The following is an 18,113-nucleotide window of genomic DNA, read 5'->3' on the forward strand; positions in this document are numbered from 1 at the left end:
TTCTGTATAGTACCTATTTATTACAATATTTTTATTGCATACTGAAAATAATTTGGATTTGTATGAACAAGGATCAAAAATTCAAAACAACTATTTTCTACAGAGATATTAATTACATTTTAAAGACCAAACACAAATATTTTAGTAAATTTCAAAATTGTTGTAATTTTTAAATATTTGTTGGTACTTGAGAAGATTATAGTACTTTATTATAGAGCAGTATACACACAATGAACATTTCAAATGTAATTTTTTTTTTTGGCAATATTGTAGCAATGAAAAGGTTAATCGTGATCTATCTTTTTGTCACTCATACTAGTGTATTTTATCATAGTGAATAATTGATAATTAATAAATAAAATACTAATGGGATAAAGTAATCACCTTTTACTTATATAAAATCCATCTTGCAAATGTTTAAAAATAATGCAATAGTAACAAAAAAATGAACCAGTTTCTATTAATACAGTAAAGAAAAAAAAATGTAATTGCTGTTGAGTAGAATGAAGTCTTTTAAAAATATAACAAATTATATAAAAATTAAAATGCTTTCCTCGCGTTCAAAAAAAAAGTTAAAACATAATTAAAATCAAGATCAAGAAATAAAAAAATCAAATATTTTGGATACAAAACCATGAGCCAATAACATCAGCAATATGACACATTGCATACATTCAAAATACGATGTCATTTCTTATGAAGCTACTTAAAATAGCATACATAGAAGTGTAACACCAAGGCATATCTGAAAAATAAATTTATGAATAATTTAATATTTAATTATGAACAGTTTATGACAAATGGTAAATAATATATTATATATATATATGAATGTTGTCAAAAAGCTTATAGTATTGTTTTTACCTATGTTATCTTTATAAAATTTTGATCTTCTTCCAATAGATTTTGGCATTTTATGAAGATAAATATTCTGAGTTGTTAATTGTTTGATGTTTTCTTTGAGTATAGTGATGTTAGTCCAAATAAACCGGCTTCTTTGTTGGACATCATTTGTCTCCATACCGATGATTATTGGTTGAGTGTTCAGAAATCTTAAATATACATGATAAGTTTTTTTTAAGTATTTCAACAAAACAGTAAGTTATAAAAAATATATAACCATTATTTAGCTATTTCATGGCTTAGTCAATGGTGGTATTGGGAAACTAATAAAAATGATCATTCCCTCACTCTTGAGACTAATTCTTTTTAGTATGTTGAATTATTAAATAAAATTAAAATTATTTTTTGGAAATAGAAATCATTAATCAATAAATATTTTCTTGGTATTTTAATAGGTTAAATGAGAGCTGCTGCTTAACTTAAGCTATAGTGAAATTCATAAAAAATACATTACTGGACTTTACACAGAAACATTTTATAGTCGTGACTACAATATTGTTGAATTATCAGCAAATGTTACCTCGAAATTGTTTTTTGTTCTCCTATTTTAATTGCAGCACTTGTTTCAAAAGCCCAAAAAATAGGCTTACCATCCTTCTGCAATGCATCCATTTTGTTTTTTATTTGTAAAAAGGAGAAAAATTTTTTAATGCAATCATTTTGATCTATAAAAAAAATTAACAGTCTTTGAAAATGTAACCATTAAAAATCAACTTAGCTTTTATTTTACTTACCAAAAAATTTATCTTTGTTATAATCCTCCTTGTTTGGATAATATTGAACAACCAACTTGGCAATATTCTCATTGCAATCATCAACAATATCATTTAAATAAGTAGTTTCCAGGATTTTAAAAGGAACTTCTAGACTTTCTAAAGCTTTTGGTACTTTGAAACAAACAAAATATTTATATTATCAACCATTTAGAAAACTGAGGCTTACAAACATTATTCTTCATTAAGGGTGTATGTCAGTTTTTCGAATTTTCTAAAATTCCATACAATTATCTTTTTATCTTTTAAGTGAACATATGTTATACTTATATTATATAAATTGATTATGATTATCACACTATCACTTAACACCCGGATTTTTGTTGTTACTAATTTTTATCCCAATCACATTTAAATTTCTATATCCACTCCCGATTCAATATACGAATATTCATCAAACCATCAACAAAAATGACCTCACAGGAAAAACCCTCATGCATTGATCATTTATATATTTGAAGGATGAGTATTTTATGAAAGTTGGATGTGCTATGTACTGACGTCCCGCTAAGACTACTATATACGCATTTACCCATAGGTATACATGAGTGTCCCTGGGGCATATGATTTCACCACCGATCACATTGTGTCAAATCTCAATAGCCAGTGCATGTAGAATATTAAAATAAGAGAAGCTCATTATACGAAATTATTGTGTTGGCAGGAAATCATTTAGATACCTAATTAGGGCATCGAGTTTATTGAGATTACGCGTGTCACGAATAGTAGGATGTGAACAGAACGGCCGCACGAGCGTGGGATGCTACGGTATCCTATAGTGATACGCACGTACACATTTGCACAATTTGACCATGGACACATACTTATCTTATCTATAAGAGCGGAAACACAGGGAGTAGGACTATATAGGAGAGTCCCGAATAGACCAAAATCAGACGTGAGCCACCAGTCAGTGCAAGCACCTTCACACCAGACATGATTCCAAATTAATAATTTGGACTTAGAATATCTTTCAATTAAATCATTATTGTTCAATAATAGTGTTTTATTCACATCGCAATCAAATAAATATCTAATAATTAATCGCAAATCAAGTTATTATACTTATTTCACTCAATCAATCTATCTCAACATCAGTCGTTTGTCCTCCTGTATGCTGGGACACTACAGATGGATCAAAGTCCTAATTTTATTACTTCCTTAAGTACTAAAAAATAAATTTGAAAATAACAAATTCAAATATTTTACGTTTTATGAAATTTAGAAGATCTGACTTTGGTACAACCTGCAAAATGTTTGGCATCATTTAAATAAAGAAAAAATTTTGAGATATGACAGTATGACAATATACAGGGTATGAGTATTTTGTACTATTAACACTTAGACAACTTTAAGCTTCTACAGTCAAATAAACAAACATTAAAAAAATAATTTAAAATTGACGGAAGTGTTTGATATATCAAATGAAACTTAATTAGACCTAGTACTGAACCAAATTATGTGTGTTGGGGAGGGGGGGAGACAATCTATCATATGAAGATTATTTACCATTGTTTTGAATATCTTTTAAATTCATAATATGTAACTCTTTAACTTTTTCCTTGGCATAGTTCTTTTCAGTGTTTGCTGGATACAAATTATAAATCTGAAATAGTTTAATATTTTAATTTTAAATAAAGAGAAACATATTTATTTAATTACATTTTTTAGTTGATCCTTTGTACTCCTTGGAACTAGTTTACAGGTCTTTAAAATGATTGTATTACATGCAAAACATGTCCATGTATTGTCATTTAGAATTTTTTCCAAACCTCTCTGTCCACAGTAAAATTCCAAGCATTCATTGCAATAAACTCTAGATTATAAAATAAAATTAACATAAATAATAGATTTAAAAATTACAATATTAAATTTATTATACCTCACACAAAAACTACACAATACCAATGTATCTTTTTGAGTAAGACAAACGCAACAGCCATCCTATTAAAATATAATTTTAAAATAAAAATTTAAAAAAACATAATCAAAACTGTCCCAAAAAGTATTTAATTTTTCAATTAAAATAAATATCATCAACAAAAATTAATTAATTATGATCAATACTTGCATTTGCACTGTCTTTTGCTATTGATAATATAATATCTTTTCCTTTTATCTAAAAATAAAAGAAAAAAAATTATGAATAAACATTATATTGATAAAAGTTTGAAAAATTCAAAAGTAAATATACATATTTTGTATGTCACATAAATAATGTAGGTAACTCATGAATTCATAATTTTTATAAAAATATATTTGCAGTTAATATTCTAAATCAATTATCTAAATACCATACAAAGAACTAATAAGTATTAAGTATTCTATTATTGCCACAATTAAGAAATCAAACCACTTTTTAGCTTTTGGTAAAATTAGTTTATGCACAAAATATTATCTTAAGATTATTTAATTGCGATCGACTTTGGGAATTTTCATTTTGACTTTAATAAAGTGTGTACATGTACCAAACTCATATAATCAATCAATTAACTAAAAATGTACCTACCTACTTTATTTGTGCTATGTGATTAAAGTTATTTGTAATTTAGTTTATGATATTAGCTAATTCAATTATTCCGAAAAATGTATTACCAAGGCTTCAAACCAGGGCTTGAAACCGGTAACCGATTTATCCAGGTAACCATGACTACTTTTTGGGCTGGTATCCGCTTCCCGGTTCTCGTGTTTCAATTTAGAGAAGTGGTTATCAATTACCGGTAATCGCATAATTCGATAAAGAGAGAAATCTATAACGGTAACCATTTATTTTTAGAACCGGTTAATTAATCAAAACCGTAAATCTCAAAATCAATTAACGTTAAAATAATTTTTTAATTATAACCATCAAGTAAATATAAAAATATAAAAACAGTAAATACCAAAACAAAAATAATCATTGCGTGTTCGAACGCTGAATAGTATCGGCGCACAACAATGCGGGAAGATTCTCAGTATGCGCATTGTTCTAGGCTGAAACCGCTAATAGAATTATCATAAAATGCAGGCAGATACATTTATATTTAATATTTATGTTATATTACACATTAATAAATTATATATAATTTTAACTTATGTATGATATACTACCAGCTATATATTATGTATGTTATAACTGGGTAAATTACTAATTTCCTATTACTGTGCTTATTCGCCAGTCATCTATAATGCCATACCAAATATTATGTAATAAGTAGGGCTCGGAAGTTGATGCATTTTGCATTTTTTTTTGGAACTTTTTAGACGATACTCTCCTGGCTACAAATCTGTTTCATAAGCATGTGAATCTGAATAACTAATTTTTATTTTGCATTTTTTGGTGTTTATTACTTTTTAAGTCATTTTTTGAAATTTTTAAGTCATTTTCCCACATTTTTAGTCATTTTAACTGATGATTTGGTACATTTCAGATTTGCCCCAATCACTTCAGTAGACGTAGAGAAATTTTTTTCCAATTATAAATATTTATTAACAGAGAATCGTCGTTCAATTACTTTCGATAACTTAAAATACGTTCTAATTGTGGAATGCAATGATTTTAATTTTTAAATAATTTGTAAGCTTTGATAAATTTATAAAACAAATATTTTTTATTTTTTTATCTTCCTATTTTAAGGACATTTTTGTCATTTTTATGTCATATTTTGAATTTTATAGTAAAATAGAGTAAAATATTTTTAAAAAAAATGTATAATATTAATATTTGTAATTTTTAGGTCATTTTTTGCCATTTTTATGTAATTTTAACATATTTTTTTAGGGCATTTTTTATTGTTTTTAAGGTCATCAACTTCCGAGCCCTAGTAATAAGTAATAACTGATAATACTGATAATAGTAATTTTAATAACAGAATTATTGTCACAATTGTAGAGGTACGCCAGTACGCTATACGCCACACTATCTATGATAAAATAGATTTTAATCTTTTATAAATCGTGGCTCCTAGTTCCTGCTAATATTTATAAGTTAACAGTAAGTTTATTCTGTAAGGTCTATGATTTGAAACATACCTTTATTATATTAGTAAATTGTGCACTTTCAAAATGAAAAATCCTATCTTAGAAATGTTTTTTAAATATGACAAATTAACAAATATTGCCAAATGTGATGTTGAAAACTGCACAGCGAGCCTTAAAGGAAAACATGGATCGAATCTCGAAAAACACATTTTCGCATATCATAAAACTCAATATGTCGAACTCCAAAATGCTAAATCTAATAATAATACATCAGATACCAGTATTCAAAACTCAGCAGAAAAAGTAAGTACCTAGGTATATTATATATGAATTTTAAAAAGATGTATATATAGTATATAAACTATTAAACTAATATAACTATTAAGTATTAACTATATAATATTATAATATTATAATTATTTAATCGGCCCCTTGCTCACTTTTCTATAATAGAGGGATTATTTATTTATACTTGCGTTTTGGTCCAATTCATTTTAAAGATTTAATTAAATTTACAATTTTCCAGAGGAAAGCTGGAAACTGCAGTGGAAAACAAATGTTGATGACAAAACAGTGCATTACAATAAATATGTCTGAAAAAATATTGCTAACGGCCTGTGTAGAGTTAGTGACCATAAATGGACGGCCTTTAACCATGATGAAAGACTCTGGTTTTAGAAACATAATAGATCCAATATTAGTTGGTCTTGGATCTCAAGGTGGGAATCAATTATTATAAAATAAACAATAATAAATATTAAATATCAAATATTAAAAATATATCTAACAATAATTTCAAACTTTATTTTATTTATTTATTATTAGCAAATTGTATTAACAAACATAATATAAAAAAACACATTTCCGATACTGCTTCAAATATTATTTCAATCATCACTCAAGAGATATGAAGAATAAACTGGTATCACTAAATAAAAGTAGATGGTGTTACACGGCATAATAAATCATTTTTGGGAACAAATGTTCAATACATGCTTGAAAATACAATGGATTTACAAATTTAAACTCTTTCTATATTTGAACTTACTGAACGTTAGTTAAGTGAACTTAAAAGACACCGTAAGCCATCAATTATCATAATAAATTTCAGTTTAAATATTTTACTATAAAGTATAAACCAATTTTAAGATACCTACATAATATTATAGTATATATTATGATAAATCATAATTTTAAATTATAGGTAATAAACAATAATGTATCTAATGTTTTTATATATATTGTTTTTAATTATTGTTAAATTTAAATTTTCATAAGATTCTTGATGTCATGAGTAAATATAAACTGAAAAAGGAACAATTGTTTTCAATAACAAGCGATAACGCTCCAAATATGCTGAAAATTACAGATCTCTTAAATATAAGTACTGAAGAAGAAATAGGTACCTAACAATTTTGAATTTATTATTTACTTTTAAATTTTATATTTATTAATTAGGTATTATCAGTTTTTAAGATGATTAATTACTTTGTCTTTTTTTTGTTTTAGAAGAAACTGTTACAGATACAGGGTTAAATTTACAGATAGAAAATAGTGAAAATACAGACGATAATTTAACCAAATTTGAAAATTATACAGAAAATGCTGTTAATTCTTTACAGACAACATCTAAAATTAGATGTGCAGCTCACAGTTTGAATTTAGCTATAGAACAAGCTTTAATAACTACAAGTGTGTTCAAAATGTCTTAGCACGAGCTAGAGCGGTAAAAAATGTTAATTAATAATAAGTTTAAAATTTATTTTAATATTTACTTTATCAGTATATTTAAATGTACACCAACCATTTAATCAATCATATTTTAGGTTGTTAATAAATTACGTACACCAACTTTTGCTACACTTCTGAAAAGACAGAATAAAAAATTTGCTATTCGCAACATAGAAACTCGTTGGTCATCAGTGTACGGTATGCTTTTAAGGTTGTGTGAGCTAAAAGATTTTTGTCTTGAATTCAAAGAAACAATGCCAGAACTACAAATATCCATTCCAAATTGGAATAAAATACAAGAAATGGTACAATTCTTTATAATAAAATATTGCTAAATTTAAAACTTAATAGTATATTTAAATTTTAAATAGAGTAGGTTAAATAAAAACTTATAAGTTAAATTATATTATGTTTTGATTGATTATTATTTATTTTCTTATTATCTTTAATATTTAAATAATGCTTTTTAGGCTGATACATTGAAACCAGCTAAAATAGGACTTGTCCAATTACAAAAGGAAGATATGACATGGAGTGATTTTTTTGCCATTTGGTGGAATGTGATTGCAAAATTAAAAAAATAGAATTCAATTTTATCTTATGCATTACAAAATTCTATGGAACAAAGACTAATATTTTTATTTGCTAATCCTACATTTGCAGCAGGTAATCCTTATAAATTATTACTAGCCACCACTACTTTATCTAAAATTAATAAATGTATCAAATGCTATTGTTTACCCATGATAAATGTAAATTTTTAATTATATTAATTTAAGCAACTTATGTGAATTTAGTGACTTATTTGGATCCCAGATTTCAATGTATACTGGATGCAGCCCAAAAATCCGCAGCAAAATATAATTTGGTCAAAACTTGTGGTACAATTTTAGAGGTGGAAGCTAATGTTCAATCAAGTCAATGTGATATAGTTGAAACACCAGTGCAAAGGGACGAAAACAGTGATAATGAAATGGAAGATTCAGAATTTTTTTTACAAACCCAAAATCACAGTAATATAGAATCAGTAACTACTTCAGTGGGATGTCGCTCAATTCGTATATTGATAGAAGAGTTTGACAATGTTACAAGACTTCTGTCACTTCATCATAATCAGTGTGTTCATCAATTCTGGTTGGAAAATAAATTGCAGAGACCTGAATTGTTCAAATTAGCTCAAGTATTAATGGCTGTCCCAAGTACTCTGGTAATATTTAAAATGTAATAGTCATTTATAAATTAATAGAAACTAGAAAGTGCCTCTTATATTTTTCACTCATCAGTGATAAGTACAATTTATTATTTATTTACTTTTTTGAACAATAAAAAATAAATTGTAAATAACACAATATTATTGAATAAAGCCAATTGATACCATTGGTTAGTAACTTTTAATTTCAATTTTATATCTTACTAGAAAAAATAAAACAAATATCTGGATTTAAAACCATTTTAATGTTACCATGTACAAGTAGGTACTAAGTATAAAGTAATGATTAGTAGGCATTTAGATGTACAATTAAATATCATTTAATATTTATTATTTATTATTGAACTGTTATAGGTAACTGTTGAACGTACATTTTCTGGGCTAAAATTTATATGTAGTGATCTAAGATCATCAATATCATCAGACTTGCTCAACAAAATCGTGATTATAAGAGCAAATAAGATGGTAATGGAAATTTAGTATATATTTTAACTTTTAATGTATCTTAAAGAAAAAAAATATATAAATTATAACTTATGTAATAACTATACTACTTATACTTATACTACTTATGTAATTATGTGATATTTTATTTTGTTTTATGCTTTTTCTTACCTAGTCACAACAACATACTTAAATGGTTTCAAAAATGGTTTGTTATGTTAAATAAAATAAAATCGACTATTGAAAAAAAAATTAAATTAAAAACCGCTTTCAAAGTGGTTACCGGTAATCTTGAAGAACTAAAACCGCTTCCAAACTAATAACCGATAACCACATTTTTTAAGATCATTTTGGTAACCAGTAATCAAGTACCACCAATACTAAAAAACACGAAAACCGGTAACCCATTTTTCCAGGAGCGGTTTCAAGCCCTGCTTCAAACAGAAGAGGATTTAAAGACAGCACTTAGAGAACCAAATGAAAAAAACAGTTAAGTTGGTGAGATAGTTGAAGATGTTGAAATCAACAAAGAGCCTGATGACACTTTAGCAAAAAAGAAATTTGAAAAGTAGAAGACCTGGAGAAACTGAACATGTAGAAATAAGGAAAGTAGAAAATATAATACCAGTGCAGGCATTAAAATTTAATGAACATAAAGAAGATATCACATATTGGACTACAAAAACAAGCCAGAAAAATGAAAGAAATGTCGAGCAAGAAGAAAATGCCAATTGTAATAATTGGACAAACCGTCAAAATTAAAATTTTGGAAGTTGATCCCCGCACATTACTAACTGTGGTGTATAAGTTGTGGATGAAGATTATTATAGACTGGGTACAAAAGCAGGAATACTCTCTCGGTTATTCACTCAGAATTGAATTTTTTGACTTTATGAAAAAAAAAATTTTTATAATCAACCATAATTACAGACAATGAAATAGGTTTTAGTCAAGGAGTATCGCAACTGTCTTTGACTGGTGGACAAGACTTTATAAAGTGCGACTGGTTTGAAAAAATGTATCACAAATTGATGTAAATTCCAATCAAAAAATGTTTTGTCACTTGAGATGTCACAACAGTCAATCCGGCACAATTAAATAATTATAATAAAAATATGCACAATTAAATAATTATAATAAAAATATTTTTTGTAATATTTAGTATAATATAAATGAATATCATGTATATTAATATATACCTATATGCACAATAACGATATAATTATATAATATATAATAAATCTATTTTATATACTAGTAGACAGTAGCTAATATAACATAATACATAATTGGTTAAGTTTTCTGACTTTAACCAACACTGGTTGTTTATACTAAGATTTACAGAATCCGGTTGTAAAAATCCGAACTACAAAAATCATTTAGGGTTTAACCGAATTATTTAATATGTCCTAGATTTTACTGGTATTCATACTTTTCCGTAACATATACATTGATTATCCACAAAAACATATAACCATAAAAATATCTACTTACAAAACAATCATCACACAGAAAGCCTTTAAATATGGGGTGTTCAATCTTTGGTTTAACTGAAGGCATTCGGCAAGCCATGCAATATTTGTTTCCCTTTTTTGCTAGAAACAAAAAAAAATCGCAATAATTAATTATAATAATTCAAAATCATAAAATAATATACATTGAAGATATATAAGAATACATTTGAAATCTTCTGGTATTTTAGTAATAAAAATGTTCAGTTCTGAAATAATATAGAGATCAAATTGGCTTACAATAATAGCTGATATTTAACATTCAAATAGTTTAAAATTAAGTTTTAACTTGAATAAAAAGTATTTATATAATATATATATGAATGTTTCTTTTTTAGTTCTCCTAACTACTACTACTACTGAACTGTTTTCTAAATTGCATTAATAGATTCCTTGAGTTGGAATGTATTTAGCTTCATATCCTAACTCACAAAAAACAAAAAAAATTACATATAGAAGTTCACAAAGTGAATGCTACATAGTCCCCCTTCTTTAATTATGCAGCAATACAAAATCTAAATTTTCTTGGAATTTTTTCACATTTTTCTACTTTAAGGAGTGATTCTTGAGGAAATACAAATTTCTGTTTACAAACGAGAGGCCTAGCGTTTAGCTGTCAATATGTCAAATGGCTGGAGGTCATTCTGTTAATTTGTCAGACACCAAAAATGTTACCATGCGTCATTGGTGCGTTTACGTATGCGTGTGTGCGTCAATCGGTGAGGACCGGTTCCCAGAAATTAGCAATTATACAAACGTTATCGGGATCGCAGTGGCTTGTGATCTATTAGTAAAATAATAACATTAGGTATAGCCCGTGTTACAATGAATGTATTGATGATAAAAATAACTCGTTGTAAATTATATAATATAACTAACGTTGGTTAATAGTTTATTTAACTATGTCAGTAAGTATTATCGGAATTTGTAATTTTAATAATCTTTATTTTATTTTTTACAAGTGTTAAAATAACTACCTATAGTTTAATCCCCATATCCTCGTATCTAATACCAAATTGACAAGACATTCTTATGTCAACTATATTCAGTAGAAACAAGACATACATTTACTGATGTATCTGTATGTAGTGTAGATACTCTCATTAGTTTCTCTAAAATATCTTTCTGAAAATGTTTATGTATCAGAATCAAATTTGTAGTAGCTTTTTAGTTATTTAACTTAGTTTAGGATAAAGTCTGTGATAATGGATTAGTAAGATATGCGAGTCGTGATTTGAACATTTTAGTGATAACTATCCACTAAAGAATTCATAGTATAAACTGGAGATTTTTATTTGAAAAACAGAAGTTTGTAGCGCCACACTGACAATTTATCATTAACTTGTAACCTGCCTTAGCAATGCCAGATAATATAACTAATTATAATAAAATATTATAATAATAGATTAAACAGTTAACAAATAATGTAACTGCTAAATTCTTTTCATTGTAGTATCAGTAACAGTGGTAAGCATAAGCATAAATCTACAGTAATACCAAAATAGCACTAGTCAATTTTGGTATAATATATTATTTAAATATTAGTTAGAAATTTAGAATAAGTAACTAAATTTTAAAATTTTAATCATTACTTACATAACTCAGAAACATTAATTTTCTTTGTTTTTATTCTGCGTAGACCTTTAATATTTTTCTTTCTATTTTCCTCCATACACCTTCTAATGTTGTTATTTGCCATTATAATTTTTTGTAAGATATCATCAGGAATAATAAACTCTTCTTTTCTTCTACGTTTTACTGTTAGAAAGTTATATGTTGTAGTAAAATATTATATTGTATATATTTTAATTTAAGTAAATTCCAACTTTCAGTATATTTTGATAACATTTTAAAATTATATTATCTTCAGAAATATAAGAAAAAAATCTCCTTAGAGGACAAACAATATGTCGGTTCCATCTTGAAAAATACAGCAAAACAAATCAAGATATGATTTAGAATTTAAATCACCTCTAAAGCTTTCATTGATAGTTAAATTTTAAGGAAAGTTTTGATTACATATGTCAAAATTTCAAAATGTATTAATACCCACAACATTCTATTCTAGCTATTATTTATAAGATATATGTTAAATAGATACCTGAAAATCACCCATCCATTACCGAAAAAATAAAATAAAATCATTAGATATAATATAATAATTGATAAACATAAATATTAAGTTAATTGTAAAAATTTGTTTTGTGGTACTTACCATTCATAACAAAAGACAAATTCTTTGATGCCCAATCAATTATTCCATTTCTGGGAGCCACAAAGTTTAACTGTAAGGATAACATCTACAAATATCAATAAAAATTAGAACAGTTTTAAAAAATATATATATTAAGAGTAGTAATTACAAGCAATTACCTGAATAGCTTGCTTAACACTATTCTTGCGTGGTACGTTTAAACTTTTCATACCAATTTTTAGCTTTGATTTGAAGTCAAATATTAAATCATTTTTCAACTAAAAATTTAAAAGGTTAGGTATGTATTTTTAATTTTAAAGTTAACACTTAAATAATTATTACCTGTGACATGCTATCATCACTCAACCACCAAACACATGTTTTTCCAGGCTGTTCTTCAAAATACGCCAAATTCAATTTCCTCACCGAAAGAATGATTGCTAAATATTCATAAAAGTATACAAAAATTACAAATAATTGTATACAGGACAGGTGCCTACATAATATTGAAGTACAACACATAAATTCAACCAAGTGCTTAACATAACAAATTTATCAGCGGTCAATTGGTGACTTTAGTTGTGTAAGTTTTATTTTAAGTGAACTTACAAATTATAAAACTCTGCGAGATGACAGGGTCTTGGGATTATTAGGGGTTTTTTTTGTATTTAAATTAATAACAACTAATATATTTAATAACAGGTAAAGTCAATCAAGCATTAAAATATAATTAATGACTTAAAATGCTTTTAGTAATAGTATGGTATACATTTTTGAGAAAGACAAAAAATATAGGAGACAGAAAATAATAACTAAAATAGTACCAACATATAAGCTTTAAGTTTTTCACTAAATATCTCTAATCAAGATGAAACACATTAAATATTACTAGTAATGTGCAGTATCATTTTGGAGGGGGCAGTATTAAAAGGATATTATGAATACAAATTCTTTAAAAGTTAATTATGGTGAACACACATTAGAGAATACATGGTAAAAAAATTTTGTGAAACTTTGGGTAATAAAATTGCTTTTAATTAAAATATTAATTATTACCTATATACTTATTTGGTACCACAACAGGCAACATTTTCAATTTATGTTATACCTACACTAAAAACACTATTCTAAAGGTAATAAATATTTATTTTTCAGGTAATAGGTACGTTTAGTATCATATAGATTTAATTGTTTACTCAAAATCTCATAAACTACTAATGAAAAACTTAACCAAGGAAAATCAAACACCTGTTGGTCTGGGAGAGATGATGGGTGCCGTACAAATTATCAATTACTGGAATTCTATAGTTTCATATTAAATTATTTTTTGGCATAATAAATTTGAAAAATCAACTAATTTGGAAAATGGAAATAAAAGGTTTTCATTAAAATACCAAAGTATTGGAAACAGTATTTTAAGATTTAATTTAGGATGGTGAGAATCGTATGATGATAATCATTAGGGAATGGATTTATATGTAAATGCATATGTTTATTAAAACAAGATATTTAAGATTCAATAAAATATGTCCATGATTTAAATTATTCCTATTAAAATGTGATGATGATAGTTTTATTTTACATATTTGGTATAATTACATATTTTTACATATTTCACTAATTTTTAAAACAATTTAAACATATTTATCATTTCATTATTCATGTTTTCAAGCCCATGTTATAGTGGACAAAAACAGCCATTAATCGGTATATCATAGATATTTAGTAGTTATCGTTGTTTTAGTCGTAAACTCAATCTTATTATACCATATAATATATCTGATGTATTAGTATAGTATACATTTATATATGATTGACAATCAATGACAGGCAATAGAAATAGGTTTTTATAGTTAGTTTGGCTGATTGGCTGTAATCTTAATCGTACGTACCTACTCAAGTTTCAAAAATGCAAAAAATTAGTTAAACTATATCATTCTAAGTTTCTCGGTATGTTAATGAATTTCCAAACGAACCATTTAAAAGAGATGGTAAGTTCTACTGTCGCGTGTTTTTTGCATGTATTTAGCACATATTTAAAAAAAAATTATACTTCCATACATATGCACACAGGTATTTCTATTTTAATTACATATTAATCTGGTTCCTAATAATATTAGTAATATTCATGAATGTATTGATTAAGTATTATTAATTCAGTAATTGAGAAACTGCAATTCATGTATAGGTCTTAAGATTTAATGACTTACCAATTTAAATAATTATTTAATAAGTAGAGTATATATGAAATTTCTCAAGAATACGAGGTTTGAACATTAGATATAAAACAATGAAAGGAAGTCAAATTACTATTAAGGATTATAAAGTAAAAAGAAAAAGAAAAAATTGGTCATGATGAAACCATAAATAATAAGTTTAAACTGTCAACCAGATGCCAAATCAAAATTCCAAATACCTAAATGGCTAAATGTTTAGGGGCATATTACAATTTTAGATCGGATAATATCTGAACTTCAAAAAAATTATTTATGTGTAAAATATCATATTATTCTTTTATGATTTACAACAATAAAAATAAATGTATTTTATACATATAATACAAAGAGTAACCCATACACTATTTATTAGTTTAGCATTGTAATGTTATTACATCAAAATAAAATGTTGCTTAAATCTTATTTTTAGGGGGCCCTTATTCAAATTATTTCCCGGTACAAAAATATAAGCCAGCTGCCGCCACTGATGAAAGGGGAAGGATGAATGAAAATACTGTACAAGGTCAAATGGTGTACAATTTAGTTCTAACTTGTAATGAATTTTACTAAAAAAAATTAAGAATATTATATATATATATATATTCATTAAGTATATTTTTAAATTAAATAACGGATATTACTATTTCCAAAAAACTATACTATAAAAAAGATTATTCAATGTGATGTCCCGGGGTGTTTAGAGACTTTAAAATCTGGCAACCCTAAATATAATACTATGATAAATAAGTGAGAGAACATTTTTTTAGAACTAGTGATAGAGCCATGTGATACAGGTTAGTTTGCTTGAAATGTCATGAAATCGTCAAGGAGGGAGGAGAAAATATAACCGATTATAAGGGTCCAAATTTTTAGACCAAGGCTGTGGTAAGTTTATGATAAATAAAATTTTCTTGAGAAACCAATGCCTTAAGACTTTAGAGAACACCAAACCGCAAGTGATAACCCAGTCTTACAAGTGCATAACATGACAATTTTACACAACAGATCATGTTCAGCTCTGTTGACTTAAAAATTTCAGATAATTGACCTCTTGAAAATATAAAGGTAATAACATGATAGCGTTCTATAGCAGATTGGGAGTATATACTATACCTAACATAAATTATTAATTCTCACACTTAAAAACATAACCACGTCAAGAACCCAATATAAAATCACAGACGTTTTACAAAAATCTTATAAAAGGTCACTTGAGTTTTTAAACTAATAGAGATAAACGTAGATCGTAAATTTTCCATTTACTAATTGCGGGTTTGGCATCCTCTAAAAAAAATTATGTGTAGCGTAAATCATGAATGAATTATTAATATATATATATAATAAATAAAATAATAAAAATTAATGATACAACTGAAAATTGGTTAAGTAACCAGTATATTATAATACCCGTGAGAAATGGCTGAAGATATTTATTACCTACCATATATAATTAAATACGTTAGTAAAACTATGGAGATACATACCGCCCCACAACATAGACTTTTGAGACAATTTGGCCCAAACGACCTGGCCATGCTGCTTTTCCGTGTCGATAATCATTTTTCTGTCTACTTCAACCTGCAAAATATGGGTAATGGTCAATGGCTAGAAAGCTGTTTAAGATAAATGTTGCCGGTTGCTTTTCGGCTCATACACGTCCTCTGTTAATTACGATTCGAATGATGAAAAATCACAACTATTTTAAATTCGGTTTTAAAAAATATTTATTGCTTACCTATATAAGACGAAGGTGTAAATAGAACTGAAAACCGCTCGAGACACAAAATTGAAACGGAAGGGAGTGCAAACACTAAGAAGTAAAGTGACGACCATCCGACTAGCACGAACGTCTGTCGCCTAGCGTCGTCGACTGCTGAATGCTGATTGCGCGCTACGGCCTGACGAGTGATGAACAGAGAGCAGACACGTCATGAACCATGAGCGACGAGTAGAGGAATGACTACAGACTGCAGAGCCACAGTGGACAGTGGTAGATACTAGATGTGCATAGCGCATGAAGTGTGGAGGAACATGGCCATCCGACCGAACACAGCGCCCTTGCGGAAGAGTGAAGACTCAGTAATCAAAATTAACAATGTATTATTATTATATTATAGAATTGTTGTATACTAATAATATTGTATGATGATGTATACTACCATTACTACCCGTTATAAATTTAATCATTTAGGTCTCGGAAGTTGTTGCATTTGCATGTTTTTTTTAACAAATAAAATTTACTGCTAAGCAAGCTTGAAATTAATTTCAAGACGACACGAAAAAAATATTTTAAAGTCTCTAATGCATATTTTTGCATGATATTTAGTGGTTTCATAGTTTTTATTATTGTATTGTTTTTTTCGAATCTTTAGTTAAAATACAATTTCCCATTATTGTTAATAGGTAACTATTTAAACTATTTTGTATAAATTGTATAATATAAGAATATTTTTTAGTAAAATATTTGTGAGTATGTACAAAAATCATGAATAAGAAAAAACAAAATGTTTGCATATTTTTTAAATCATATTTGTACTATTTTGAGCCATAATATCATGCTTAGGTCGTGCATATCATGAACTTTTTAAGTTCCGAGCTCTTGGACTTAAAATTAATAATTTTAGACGGTTTAGAATTTTAGATTGTTTAGAACACACGTTTGAACAGTATGAATATCGATAACGACGATATATCCATAAGCAAGTTTTAGAGATTTTCCACCGACCTCTTGTAGTGTGGCTCGGTTGTTTCCTTTGTAAATCCCATCCCCATTATATTTTTTTATGCTATTTATAAAGTATTATTATTATTTAATATGAAAATATGTTATGTAAGAAATATCAATTCTGCGTGAATAATTTTATTCGAAATATCTACGGCGTATATTTCGGTAAAAATTATATTGTTAACATAATATAGAACATGTTACTATCTTATGAATTTATTATTTTATTTATTTCTTATCTTATTTAATTCATATACTAGCCAGTATATCATTCAATAAAATATTATATTGTATATAATTAAATAGAATAAAATAAATTTTGTATTTTTATCTATAAATTTCAATAAAATTATTCTTGTTGGTTTAAAAAGCCTAAAATTTCTAAACCAAGTTTCTTATAAATAGTTCATTCTAGTATTCTACCACTAAAAAACATAGAAAATAAA

General features: G+C 26.7%; 1 protein-coding gene and 1 pseudogene across 1 annotated transcript; one reads left to right on the forward strand and one right to left on the reverse strand.

Moving 5' to 3' along the window:
• Positions 1 to 372: 372 nt before the first annotated feature.
• Positions 373 to 16,910, reverse strand: LOC107173545 (DNA (cytosine-5)-methyltransferase 3-like). Its single transcript, XM_089217438.1, has 15 exons — positions 16,678 to 16,910; positions 16,427 to 16,520; positions 13,069 to 13,166; positions 12,906 to 13,004; positions 12,748 to 12,832; positions 12,129 to 12,290; positions 10,516 to 10,616; positions 3,748 to 3,795; positions 3,559 to 3,620; positions 3,339 to 3,492; positions 3,186 to 3,282; positions 1,638 to 1,790; positions 1,424 to 1,568; positions 865 to 1,052; positions 373 to 745 (listed from the first exon to the last, which is right to left on the reverse strand). Exons 2-15 carry the CDS (start codon positions 16,500 to 16,502, stop codon positions 675 to 677), a joined length of 1,539 nt encoding a protein of 512 aa, XP_089073564.1. The 5' UTR covers positions 16,503 to 16,520; positions 16,678 to 16,910; the 3' UTR covers positions 373 to 674.
• On the forward strand, positions 5,721 to 10,058 carry LOC149060380 (uncharacterized; annotated as a pseudogene).
• Positions 16,911 to 18,113: the final 1,203 nt, after the last annotated feature.

This window comes from Diuraphis noxia, unplaced genomic scaffold (assembly GCF_037042655.1).
Source record: "Diuraphis noxia isolate RWA-SAM2 unplaced genomic scaffold, SU_Dnox_SAM2 contig0001, whole genome shotgun sequence".
NCBI lineage: Eukaryota > Metazoa > Arthropoda > Insecta > Hemiptera > Aphididae > Diuraphis > Diuraphis noxia.

What these genes read in the sequence shown, in the direction of transcription:
- LOC107173545 (XM_089217438.1), bottom strand. Translation starts at nt 16,502, where the DNA reads ATGATTATCGACACGGAAAAGCAGCATGGCCAGGTCGTTTGGGCCAAA. An exon ending in GTGATGATAGCATGTCACAG is followed by an intron (nt 13,005 to 13,068) that starts GTAATAATTATT and finishes TTAAATTTTTAG; the next exon opens with TTGAAAAATGATTTAATATT. An exon ending in CAAAGGATCAACTAAAAAAT is followed by an intron (nt 3,283 to 3,338) that starts GTAATTAAATAA and finishes AAACTATTTCAG; the next exon opens with ATTTATAATTTGTATCCAGC.